The following is a 14,040-nucleotide window of genomic DNA, read 5'->3' on the forward strand; positions in this document are numbered from 1 at the left end:
AGTGGCTGCAATTCGCTGACCATTCTGGCCGATGTAATGGGCACTAAAAAAGCAGTCTTGATGGTTCATCAATGGCCGGAGCCATTATGCAAAGGCTCAAAGTGTGCACGCAATAGGACACAATGAAGCATGCTGAATGGCCTGGGAGGAAATGTATGTTGCAAACCTTTGAGGAAGCTAGCCACAAAAGGTGTCTTGAACAAAGAAGATTGTCTGCCAACCACAAAATGGCTGAAATGGCCTGAAAGTAACTGTGCCAAGAGCAGGGCCCGGCAGGGCCAAGAATAGACCAAACAGGAGAACCTGAGAAAGGGGAGCAGTTAGAGGACTAATGTTCCTAGATAAACACCATGCAACAAATTTATCCCAGCTGGCTGTCGTATACCCACTTGGTGGAGGTACGCCTGGCTGCCAGAAAAACATCACATACTTTGTGAGGAAGTTTGAAAACTGTCAGCTGTTAAAGCTCAATCTTCAAACCTAAAGGTGAAGGGTGTGCAGGTTCGAGTGTAGGACCCTCCCGTTGCTGCAACAGAAGATTTTCTCGATGATGCAGCCTGATCGGGGGACCGATAATTCAAGTCCAGAAGCAGGTTCATAGAAAGCCAAAGGCCTGTGTCTTCACTGGAGTCCGTACTCCTCCAAGTACGGTGGCGGAGGCCTCGGCTGCTACCTGCTGTGTCCTCAGCCCAAATGTTGGAACCCCCTATCTGCATGTCAGCTCTCGGAAGAGAGAGCAGCATGTCATCGGAACTGACATGTGTGGTAGGGCTTTTTTTTCTGATGATGCATGCATGTTACTCAGTAGAGTGTGTACCTGCTCGGCTTAGGGTCTAGATAAACGAATGCTTTGAATGGTGATAATAGTCAACAGAGTGTGCAAGATGGTTATATTATTTTTCAGGCAGCTAGGCTTTACGTAGACCAACAAACAGCAACGCAGCATATGAAACTTTCATTCAGCTGTTCAAAGAGCAATGTGTTAGAAGCAGCATTACAAGGTCAGTCAACCCATGAAAGAGCATCTTAAGAGGCATTTTTCGATACATTTCCTTACCGTTCATATATGCTTCTAACTGAGGCATTGTTTGTTCTGTGATACAGATACGTCAGACTTAACAACTTCCACAAACATTTCCAAAGAGAATTATTTATGAGAAAGTTGTAAACAGACCTACAAGTGCAAGCTTCAAATGTATTCAGTGGTACGATATGAATTGGCGTAAAATATTTAGGGACACTACTACTCACACACCAATATAATAATTGTAAAGCTGCTAATATTTTCCATATAGGCTGTAGGTATGGTTTAAGCAAATTCATTACCAATAGTATGGAAGTGCAATAAAAAATATGTTTTTAGTTTTTCTAATGTTCTTTTTATTTGATAGTACGAGTGCTGGGATTATTATTATATATTTGCCATATTCTGATGCACAAGGTTTTCATGTGCAGATTGTCCATATTGTCTATTCTATTATAAAAAACAGCAATAGATGTAATGTTGACTGCTTTCAGGTGCCAGGTTGAGGCTCCACACATCTACAAAGACTCCTTTCAGATAAGAGCTTCTCTGAAAGGACTCTCGGATATAAGTCAGGATCAAGATGAGCATAACTAATTGCAAAGAAGAGTGAGATACACCTGCTTTTTTTCCTATTCTCTGAAGGTAGTGTAGGAACCAAGGGGCATATTACCAAGGGCCTTTTCTCCCTATTACCTAGCTGTCGCTAACACCAGTTAGCCACAGCTAGTAGGAGATAGCGATGATCTTGGGTTGGGGCCCACTTTGCATGTCAGCGATAATTATCGCTAATGACATGCAAAGTAGGTGTGCCAAGATGTTAGGGACTGGAAACAGTCGCTAACATCGATATCTCCTATTACCTACTTTTGGAAATATTCGCGCTAACCGTGAATATCTCCAAAAGCTAACGCCTGCCCAGAGCAGTTCTTAGCCATGTTATCCAATGGTAGGTGGATAACATGGCTAAGAGCATTAGCTCGGTAATGCATGAATGTCGCTGACTTTTCCCTGGTCTGAGAGTTTGGGCTGGACTCTTCCCATAGGGCTCAGGGTCAAGACTGATTTGCATATGGCTATGTCCAAACTGGAATGGCATGGTGAGCACAAAAAAATGATGGAGTTAGGCCCAGAGCTCTGTACTGAGGTGAATGGATGACATTGTTCTGCATTCTGTCCATCAATAGTTCTTTTTGCATCTGCCCACTCGTGGTGGGCTGAACCAATTTCACTTCGGTGGGAATTGTCACACTGGTCTGCTTGAGACAGTTCATAATGATAATCAGCACCTGACCCTTGTTACCGACACTAGAGAGCTCGAACCCAGAAGGATGGAAACACCTGAGAGAGGAGGACTAGGGCACAAGGCACAGTAGCTCAGTAAAGTAATTGTAGCTATAACCTGTTCTGGGAAGCATTAAATTTTACATTTGTATTAAGTAATTTTTCATAAGCAAAGTAAAGCTATGGGTTAGATGATCAGTTACTGCTTTGAAGGCCAATAGATGACTTTCGAGTTTACATACCCTCACACTACCTCACTGAGAAGCCTGGAACTGCTTGCCATTGCTACAACTAAGAGTGAAGTGTTAAAGAGATTGTACATAGGCTCGTTTGCACAGCCAAAGGTTCACTGTAGCCTTTTACATCAGAGGTAACTTACCACAGGCCTCAGGCCCAGTAGCCCCTGCTTGCCCAGTGACCACCCAAAGAGGGTCTAACACAAGACACACTAAAAAGATGAAACCAAGAACTCCGTCAATCTGAAGAACTTCTATTTATTGACAACCAATGTAGTTTTATTGGTGAAGATAGTTTAGAAAAAAACTTTATTAATCATTGCAAAAACAAACATTGACAAAGCTTCAGGAAAAATATTTTTTTCAATAAATTTTCTAATTTGCCATGATGAAGACAGAAAGGGAAAGAAATGTGCTATTATCAAGGCGCAGAGACCTGCCCTGTGGCTATGAGGTGATTTCACAGAAGTCCAATGCCCTTGCATTTCGTATGCTGCCATAAGACTCTCACCTTCCCCGACAACAGCATGATCAATCCTTTGTATCCATAACTACTTTGTCATATATGTATACCTGTTGAAGGGGATGATTTACTAGGGGCAGGAGGGGCCAGGGGGACTCAGCGCACAGCTTTCAGAAGCCGCGCTGGCGAGACCGTGAGTGAGAACTAAGGGGAATAGGGTGGCTTAAATTGCACCGGGGCAGTCCTGGACCTCTTGCTCTAAAACAGGAAAAAACATACATATGAGCTTTTGGAGACTGAAGCTTGGAGTTGTACAATTTATTTGAAGACACAGCTTCTAGAAATAATCGGTGATAGCATAAAAATCATATAGTACTTGGTCCTGTACCCAGCATTCTCTTGAAAGTCACTGAGTACTGAGGCAGATTAAAAACGGTTGTGCTTGTTCACATAGATGAATACTCACATTTGCTCATAAGTGTAATCCTGCAAGATACATTAGAATGCAGAGTACATGTTATTTATCATTAGGTACACTCAAAATGCTATCTCAGTGAGATGTCCTAAGACCACAGTATAAATGCCTGAATGTAGAGAACAAGTTAAAAAGTACATATGCAGATATAAAATGACTTTATCTAAAAAGCAGTTTAAAACATAACATAAGTAAAATATTTACATGCACAAAAGTATGAACATTTGATCAAGGGCCCTTGGAGACAACTCTCGGTCTGAATACCTACAAACAGACGAGGAGTTGCCCGCTGATGTTCTTGCGGGGCTCCTTCTTATACTGTCTAAAACACGTGAGACGATAATTACGTCATCCCACGCCACCACGTATCACATACCCGTCCATTGTCCATTGTCATTTACTGGACTGCTCTCTACCTTTCCCACCCATAGGGTTAGGTATGGCCTTTTTCCTGTAATTGTGGTACATACTTCAGTCTAGACTGAGAACTGCCACTTGACTGGAAGTCCAATAATAAACTATCAATGGACGACAGAAATGTGTTAGTATTGCTTCGAGGGGTCCTATTCATGTGTCAATCAGTCAATCTGCGATACTATTTCGCCACCCTTAGCCTCAGTTTATCGGATATCTGGCTTGACGTAGCTGTGGTGGGAACTTCCCTTATTCCATTCATGGCTTAGGTGGGGGACGTGGGGTATGTTGCAAGATTTATAGAGGAACTTGACTTCTGCTGTTTGTGAGAAATATACAATGAGGTGGGGCCTGGTAGGGGTGCGGGTCCTTGCAGACAAGAGCAGCTGGGTGAATCTTGGGTCAGACTTGCTTTCTGCTTCTGTTTAAGCTAAGGGAAAATGGCAGTGCTTAGGGCAATGTAACTGAGGCCTGCAACTTCTAAACAGCAGGGCCTACACAGGGGTCATGTTGTGCAGGTGACAGGTGTGTCCTTGGACAGCTGTGTGGCTAAAAATTCTTACTCCAACATTCCCCCCTCAAGTTCGAAATTCGAACTTAATCAAACATCTTTAAACACCATTCGAACTGCATACTTAGCTGGAGATGGGGGAAGAGGCCAGGGCGAGTCGCAAAGAGGCTGTTCCTCTGAATCTTTGTCCTGCACTTTTCCTGAATCTGCATCTGTCTTCCCCAAATTATCACACATTGTCTCATAGGGACGCATCAAGTCCCCCTGTGGTGAACGTGATGGGACTCTATGCACCTGGGCCTTATATTGACTAATTACAGGAATGTCTGGCAATGGGCGGGAGTCAGGAATGGTCAACTCCACTATGCTCATCATTGTCGTCTCTCCATCATCTCCCTTAGTCCCACGAATTCCAGTATATGAACCTGAGCCTGCATAATTCATCCCTATCATTTTAGAACTAAATTTCTTTACACAGTATATCAGTATCTGTGATCCAAAACACAACAATAGCAGCACACAGAAAATTGGCATTAAAAATTTAAGCACTGCAGACAGCCATGAAGGCATCCAGTTCAAATTGAACCAGCCATTTAAGATATCCGCTTCAGCACCTCCTTCCTCATGCATCTCTTTCCCCAAGTTGTCCAAATCCTCGATGGCCTTCGTGAGTGTTCCGTTGTCAGCGTCGTTCGCTAAAATGAACGTGCAGCAGGATTTTCCCACCTTAGCGCACACACCACCATTCATTGCTGTTAGCTGGTCTAGAACATATCTGTGCTCTAGAACCATAAGTCGTAGAGGTCGAAGTTCTTCTTTCACGGCGTTGAACCCATCCCGGGTGTTGTTGATAAGCTGCATTAGTTCATATCTGGTCACTTGCAGCCAGCGAGCATTGGCTTTAGTCTGGAACATGGGGATAACTCCCCCAAAGAAAAGTTCGGCATCATTGAAGAGTCTGTAATCCTGAGGTATTTTATGAAAAGGGCCATCTGAGAAGTATTTCATTATTTCTCTCTTCCCACGATGAAGCAGGGTAACATCTTCTGCCATTGGGTGTGTGTGGATGTGGGAAATATTCGCTGCAGGGACAACAAGATGTAGTTCATGCATTGTCACAATGGAACATAGTCCTTGCCAGTGGGGGGGCAGCTGCAGGTAGATGTGCTCGCCGCATGCCCAGTAGATGTCCATGAGACTAGAGGTACCGTGCTGGAGGTCAAAATTAAATACTGTGTGACTGCAATTTGTGTTTCGGCCCACAGGCACTGTTCCGGTACCTAGGAAGCAAAGGAGAGGAGACTTAAGTTTGTATGCTCTTTTAGGTTTGTACTTTGTACCCTCATTGAGGGTATATCTTCTAGTTTCCTGTGCCCATATCTCAGCACATACCCTCCCAATAGTCTCATTGGTATAATGCTTATGCTCCTGACCTACAACCGGGCTACCTAAGGATGCTGCCTTGCATATTAAATCATGTGGCCCATTCCATCTGTTATTAAAATATATATTGGCCCTCAGGCGCAGAATGGGTCTCCACTGACAAGGGCATGTGTCATGTGTATGGTTAGTCTGTTGATATTCGGGTGAGTGGCATTTTGATGGGGGTGTTGGGAAGGTGAAGTATCCTAGTTTTCTAAACTGATATTCCCAAACCTGTATCATATTAGCAGGTACTCCCATTTCATGGTAAACTTCCATTCTCCTTTCAAATTCTACTGGGTCAGAAACAACAGTGAATGTAACATACTTGTTGTCCCAGTCTGAGACGTTTACAAATGCTGTATTAATTTTTGCTGACTGGAGCTGTATCTGACCATGTATGCGGCAAAGGAACAGGTGTAGAAGACATTTGGCAGTGGCCGGTGGAATCTCTTTGGGAATGAGCAACTTGTCTGCACCTACAGCATGTGGAATGTATGAGCACACAAAGCAGGAATCATTCGTGGCTTTCCTCCCCACCTCCCTCATGTCTCTGTACCACATATTATCTAACAATGCATTATGGGTACCATCATTCTGTACTGACATACCAGGGCGCTGGGAGAAAAAATCAGCCATAGAGTGTTGTTCGAATGTGTACACAACTGTGTCCTGGAGATCACTAACCCAGTTTGATATTTGTTCTGTGTCTTTCTCCTTACGTTGTGTGCGAGGGGTATATCTCCTTGGTGTTTTATTGCGACCCATTTTATACCTGACACTCCTTTTATGCTGACGAAAACGTCTAGGGACACCTTTCCCAGGGGCATTCACAGTGATATCAAGTACCCTGTCCCACTCTGTGTGGTCTACAGAGGGTGTGGAAGGTGTCGTGGGTACAGGGGTGGTGCAGCCATTGCTGGTGTATTCCTCATCTAGTATGTTACCAGGACTTGTTTTAGGCATGTTATATCCTACTGAGATGGTAGGCCTAACCTTGCTTGATATAGCCTTCTCTCTCTCTGCTTGTAATGCAAGCCAATGTAATATAGCCATTGAAGCAACGAACATAACAAATAATATAAGAGTGACTGTACATATCTTTTTAACTGAAATCTTGGTAAGACGCGTTGGTCTGTTACTGTCTCTTATTCCATAGACCCTCATTCGATCTCCATATTCACGGTCTTGGATCGTCATAGGAAATAAGATGCCCTCCTTCCTGTTGAAGTTCAAGTCTCTGTTGGTGCCGGGTGGATCCTCACGTGGTTCAAATGAACCCATGCTTTGCGTTCGGCAATTTGGACCGCAGTGGGTGAAGAGTCAATGACCAGGTATGGTCCCTCGTACTTAGGGTCTCTCCACTTCCGTACTTGCTTCTTTATGAAGATCTGTGTTCCAGGGCGGATAGGCAAGAGTTCATCGGAAATTGTGCCGTCCTTGCTGGTGCTGTCCTTTCTCTTTGTCTTGGATGTCTGAATGGAAAGAAACCTAGCAGCACGGGTTAGGGCACACAAATAATCAAATAATTCAGCTTTCATAATCTCAGAAGACGTTTCATTGTCTATTTTAGGTCTGGAGGAAGGAACAACCATATTCATTGATCTGCCAGTGACAAGCTGGTGAGGTGTGAGGTGATGATCAGAGCTGGGGCTGTTCCTGAGTGCAAACAAAGCAATTGGGAGGCAATAGAGCCATTTCTTTCCAATAGTGGCACTTATTTTGCTGATCTTGGCTTTGAGCAATCCGTTGAGGCGCTCACAAATACCATTGCTCTGTGGGTGATAGGCTGAAGTAAGTTTATGTTTTAGTCCTAACATGGTGGCTATCGTCTCAAAGATGGAGTTTGAAAAATGGCCGCCATTGTCACTGCGGATAGATTCTGGTAATCCCCAGCGACATATGACCTCACGAAGTAGGAAGGCAGCTGCGGCCTTAGCGTCACAGTGGACACAAGGTCCAGCCTCAATCCATCGTGAGAAGGGACATACTACCACGATGAGGTATCGGTAGTTGTTACATCTGTCAAGCATGTCCACATAGTCAATGTGGAGTTCCCTAAAGGGACCCTTAGGCCTTGGTATTGTTGAAGCAACTGTTTTCATAGCTGGGTTGGGTGAATACTGCTGACAGATAAGGCACTGATGGACAAAGAGTTGTATCTGTTCATGTGCATTGGGGATGAACCATTCTGCCTGCAGGTTAGAGGACATGATATCACGAGGGACATGTGTAGGAAGGTGCAGCTGGGTAAGTGCTATTTGCAAAAGAGCCTGTGGCATTACAGGCTTCCCTGTCATTGTCTGTCTGTAAATAAAATCTGAGGCATCCTGTTGTACTCCCCTCTTCTTCCATAACTCTTTTTCTTCAGCTTGGGCACTTTCTTGTATCTCTCTGAGGTGCAACTGTGCAATGATGTCAAACTGCTGTGTGTCATCAATTGTATATGGAAGTGTTGGGTCCGGTGTATCTGGGAGTGGTGACTTACTGGTGTCCTCATCTGCGTTCTGCATATCTTCTTGCGCTGTTGGGGGTGTATCTTTGGCAAGCAAAATGGGGGTGCAGTCGGTCTGTGTCGGGGATGGTGATTGTGTACAACTTTGGCCTTTAGCTGCTGCTTTAGCAGCCCAATCTGCCATTGCATTTCCTCTGGAAACAAAATCTTGGCCGTTCGTGTGTGCTGCATATTTCACTACTGCTACTTCTGCTGGCAGTGTCAAGGAGTCAATTAGTTCTGCAAGTAACTGTTTGTGCATTACAGGCGTGCCATCTGTCTTAAGAAACCCGCGCCTTTTCCATCTCAATATGCTGGAATGCGTTGTTGTGGTGACATATGCTGAATCAGAGTACACAGTAATTCTTTCATTAGCTCCATGCTTCAAGGCGGCTATTAATGCCACCAACTCAGCTGCCTGGGCTGAGTAATGGGGTGGTAATGTTATCTGCTGTACAATGTCCAGAGTGTCTGAGGAGTTATTCTGTTGTGCTCTGACTACAGCTGCCCCTGTATGCCTGATCCCTGTCTCTTGATCAATCGTAGAAGAACCATCAACAAAGTAAATTACACTGTCTGGTAATGGGTCTTCATTTGCTGTGCCTGACTCATCTGGGCAGTATGTGGCACAATCATGGGTGTCATCGTCAACTGTCGCAATCGGATGTGCAAAGAACGTGGCTGGATTCACAGTGTGGCATTTTATAACCTTCAATGAAGGCAATGACAGTATGACTTCATATCCTGATACTCTCTGTGTGGTAAGAGTTGTTTTAGCTTTCTGTATTATTGCAAAGACAGCATGCTCAGTGTACAGCGTCAGAGGGGAGCCCATGACTATGGGGGTGCTTTTCTCAACGGCAAATGCTGCTGTTGAAAGAGCCTGTTCGCAAGGATAGTGGCCTTTCATCACTGAGTCTAACATGCCACTGAAGTATGCAATTGGTTTGGGACCCAAGGGGTATTTCTGGGTGAGGACTGCTGTCATGACCTGTCCATTACAATGTGTGAACAGATAGAATTCCTTTGTATAATCAGGAGATCCCAACACTGGTGCATTTGTAATCTCATCTTTTAATTTTACAAAGGCTGATGTCATTTCAGGTGTCCAGTCAATCTTGTTATGCCTGTCCTTAGCCATTTTGACAGCCTTCAAGAGTGGTCCAGTTATAGTAGCATAATCAAAGATCCACTGTCTGACATAGTTCACTAGTCCCAGGAACTTTTGCATGTCTTTAACTGTCTGTGGTTCTGGAGTATTTCGTATTGCTTCTACTCTTCCTGGTGTAACTCTTCTTCCTGATGCTGAAATCAGTTGACCTAAATACTGTACTTCTTCCTGACAGTATTGTAGTTTTTGCTTGTCTACTTTGTATCCTCTATGTGCTAATGTTGTAAGCAGAGCAATTGTATCTTTTCTGCACTCTTGCTCTGTCGCACTGCAGAGGAGTATGTCATCGACATATTGCAGCAAGGTGCTGTCACATTGGAAATTTGATAGGTCATCCTTGACAACTCTGTTAAACACACTGGGGGACTCACAATAGCCTTGAGGGAGCCTTTTGTACGAAAATTGCCTATGTCTGAATGAAAATGCGAATAGGTACTGGCTTTCAGGATGCAGTGGGACACTGAAAAAAGCATTTTTCAGGTCAATGACGGAAAAGTACTTTGCATTTTGTGGGATGTTAGTAAGGATCACTGAAGGGTCAGGGACGATGGGAAACTCAGGTATCACTATGCTGTTAATCGAGCGAAGATCATGTACTAGCCTCCATTGATTTGTTTGTTGCTTCCTCACAGGAAAAAGACAGGTGTTGCAAGGTGAGATACAAGGGTATATCACACCTTGATCCAGTAATGCTTGAATTGTGGGGGCTATTCCTTCTTCGGCTTCTTTGGACAAAGGGTACTGGCGCACTCTGGGGAGAATGGCGTCAGGTTTCAGCGTCACTTTGAATGGTTCTGCTGATCGAATGAGCCCCACATCATTGGGACCTGTAGTCCAAAGGATGTTGGGCACCTGAGCTAGATCTGAGTCACGTGCTTCATCAATTACTGTGGGTTGTGTTGGTGTTCTGATTTCAATTGTCACTGACACGGGGACTGGAATCTGGTATACAATGTCTTCTCTATCACCAAATAATTCCTGATCTGTAATGTCTCTTACCCGATGTCCAGGCTCAATAAAAATGACACAGGCCCATGACTGGCCATAGTCATCACATGCTATAAAGACACCATATGTTGGTGTTATGTTAAAACATTGTATTCCTAGGATCATATTTTTGTCTGGGCCTGGCATGTCCTGTAATTGAGGACGGAAAAGAAATTCTTTGGGTAGCTGTACAGCGCGCCCCGCCATCTCTGGTGAGTTGGCAATGACCATTTGCACAGCTGTGGAGAATGCTAGTTCATCCACTGGGCGAGCTCTAATTTGGTCTCTCATGGAAGAGTCCACAGTGACAGCCATCATTCTTGCCAGTGATGTGCCAGGGATGGAGCAAGTCATTGTGCCTTTTTCATCAAAATGAATTGTCATGTTTAATTTGGCCATAAGATCACGGCCCAATAAATTTACGGGGGATTCTGTTGAGTAAAGCAGTTGCTGCTGAATGCTTTTGCCTCCTATTTTCATTGGTACTGGCTTGGTGAAAGGGACCCTTGTAATTGCCCCAGAGAAACCCTGTGTGTCTACACTTTGATTGGAAATAGGCAGTGCTCCCTCTGTTATACAGGAAAATGTTGCACCTGTGTCAATCAGAAACTTATATGTTTTGTTGTTGATCGTGACATACACAACTGGGTCCTCTCTAATATTTGTGAGGCACGACAACAAGGGACACACTAGGGTCTTCTGTGGGCTATCCTAGCTGGTGTACCTTCCAGCCTGATGTTGCTGGATTGTACCCTGCAGAACCGGATTGGCGGGCTGCAGTACTGTGGCTCCCTGAGGTACAAGAACCTGTGTCTGTGGCACCATTTGGTACACAGGCCCCTGTTGTTGAACCAGTTGTGGCTGTATCTGTTGGACTGGTGTCTGTAATTGTACTTGCTGTAACATTGGCTGTTGCTGTCCTGCAGACGGGTAGGTGTACACTACGTTAGGCTGCAGTGGCTGTGTCTGCTGCTGAACGTATTGCACGGGTACCTGGACTTGCTGTGGTTGCCCTCTACCTGCTGACCTTTCCTCATACATTTTAGTGCGGCATTCCCTTATCATGTGTCTTGGTCGCTGACAGTAGTAACACAGTGGGGGTCCTGGCTGCTGTGTGGGTCTTTGATAGCCCATCCCCCTACCTCTTCCTCGCATTCCTGATGACCTTGCTTGTCTGTTATCATAATACTGTTGTTGCCTCTAATTGTTTCTGGGGTGCTGTGCCTGTGTCTGCTGGACTGCTGCCTGTGTGTCTCCTTGTAATGCGTTCTGAGCATTTTGTGGAAATTGGGTGACAGTAGTCATTTGACTCACTGGTGTGGCTACCATTATTGTGTCCACAGCCTCCTTTTTCTTTAATTTCTGTTGCACCAATTTAGCTGCCGCATTTTCAATTGCCACCTGCCTCTTCTTCTCCTGCTCTTGCTCCTTTTTACAGTAGTGAATGATATGGTGTTGTATTTCTGCCCATGGTTTGCATTCCATTGCTACTATTCCATCTAACTTTTCTTGCACAGCAGTTGGCAGTCCCTTCTTAATTGTATGGTAAAAGAATCTACAATTACCTCCTGTTATATCCCATTTCTCTCCTAACTCCTGTTGCCACTTTTCCTTCATTCTAGTAATGTACTGTGCAGGATCTTCATTGCTTTGCATTGTCTGGGACATTAGGGACCCGATGTCTGGGATATCAGGGAACTTTCTACGCAGCTCACTCCACAGGGCAGACCTTATTGTATTAAAAGGATTGCCATCCAATTCCAAATTTGTGATGGAAAGTCTGTGGTCAATGCGTGTGAACATTTCCTCTGCATCCTCTCCAATCAGGGAAACAAGCAGACTTTTCACATCTCCAGCAGCCAATGGCACCCCTGCAGTGTTTTTCTCAAAGGCTTGTATCCACTTCCCAGCACCCTCTGTGAGGGGCGGAAGTTGCTTTTTTAAATTGTCCTTGTCCATAAGGGACCAAGGGGTGTAGATGGGACGGTCCTCGATATTTTTATATAGCAGTGGCAGCTGGCGCAGCACCCCTCTTGGCCTTGTGCTGTCATACCTGCGTGCGTATTTCTGCCATATTCTCAAGCCTCTGCGCATGTAATTGTAATCCCAGTCTTCATGTCCCTCCCCCCTCAAGATACAGTCTTCAGCTGTTGCCATGTCCTCAGGGTGGAAAGACCCTTCTCGAGGCCACACCATCATTTGGGGGGCTTTACTTTCTGTCCATTCTGCCAAGTCATCTGTGAATTTGTCGGCATAATAGTTACTCCCTTCTCCTAGCACCACTATCTCATATGGTGTCAGATCTTCAGGTGACACCCGTCCTGGCCTACTAACGGCCATCTTGTACAGTGCTCCAGATCTGGTGGTGCGCAGGCGTGCTTTACCTGTTACATCATATTCTTCTGGGATGTCGTCAGGTCTCCCATGGTTACCTAACACTGCGAGATTCTCTACCTCTGTCCTCCTTTGCCTGTATCTCCTTTCTGCCCGTTCAAGCACATTGGATAGTCCTAAGTTATCAATGTCTACCTCTCTGAGTTGGGCCCTGCGTGGTGCGGCCACAGGAGGTGATGCCTGACGCACAGGTGTCTGTGGCAGTGACCTCTGGGGGTTGTAATTAGGGAATGCGCGAGGAGCTTGTGTTATGTTAGCTGCTGTGTTACTCTGTGGTGGGGCCTCACCCTGGGCCTCATTGTCTAATTGTATCCATGGCCTTTGCTGTGGCCTTGTTGTTAGGATCCCACCACTGTGTTGCCTTACATCATTCGCACCTCTTGCCAATTCATTGAGTGTCGGTTGTTGTTGCCTTTCACTCAGCTGGCCCAGCCCACCCATCAGTTCTGTCATTCTTTCATTTTTTCTATCATTTTGTAAGGGCCTTTGCTGATAAGCTAGTGCATTGTCAGCGGCGTTTCCTAAGCAATGCTCGAGTGGCATGTCCCCAACTGTTCTACCTGCCCCATGGTATAAGTCCTGTTCTGTCCTCCACCTAACGATATCTCTTTCATTCATTATGCCAGGGAAACGTTGTTCGCCATCCCTGTTCTCTTCAAGAAACTGTATCTGGCGCTCTTCCTGTCTGTTGGGATCATTATTAAGGGGTCGCCACTCCTCTTGGAGTGTTTGTGCTTCGCTATTCTGCTGAATGGGGGTCAGAAACGGGCCATAATGTCTAATTCTGGCCTCAGATGTGTTGTGTTCCCTTCCAATGGACATCGGGGCTGGGCCGTGAGGTCTGGGGAGAGGCATGTGAGAGCTGTGCTGTGAACCACCTGAGACCCTATCACTCTCTCCATCTTCATCTAGCTGGGGGCCTGGGGTACTGGATGCAGGAGTCATCTTTATAGTAAACTGTGCATCAATCTGTCCTGCAATCTGACCTGATGTTCCAGATGTGGCACCCTGCATCACTTGGACTTGGGGTCTCAGTGTTTGGTGCATTTGCGCACTATCTTGTCTACTTCCTTGCGGACCATTTAAAAAATCTGGGGAGAAGGCATCACGGTCTGGGACAGAGATATCTTCATAGCCTATGGCTGCCCTATCATTTGTTGTTTGC

General features: G+C 45.2%; 1 protein-coding gene across 1 annotated transcript; it reads right to left on the reverse strand.

The window, feature by feature from the left end:
- Nucleotides 1–4,474: 4,474 nt before the first annotated feature.
- Nucleotides 4,475–7,209, reverse strand: LOC147725136 (uncharacterized). The gene has a single exon (XM_086967116.1). The coding sequence runs from the start codon at nucleotides 7,111–7,113 to the stop codon at nucleotides 4,498–4,500; it is 2,616 nt and encodes an 871-aa protein (XP_086823242.1). The 5' UTR covers nucleotides 7,114–7,209; the 3' UTR covers nucleotides 4,475–4,497.
- Nucleotides 7,210–14,040: the final 6,831 nt, after the last annotated feature.

This window comes from Lissotriton vulgaris, chromosome 4_1 (assembly GCF_964263255.1).
Source record: "Lissotriton vulgaris chromosome 4_1, aLisVul1.2, whole genome shotgun sequence".
Lineage (NCBI taxonomy): Eukaryota > Metazoa > Chordata > Amphibia > Caudata > Salamandridae > Lissotriton > Lissotriton vulgaris.

Excerpts from the sequence above, each read along its gene's own strand:
- LOC147725136 (XM_086967116.1), bottom strand. The coding sequence starts at position 7,113 with ATGGGTTCATTTGAACCACGTGAGGATCCACCCGGCACCAACAGAGAC.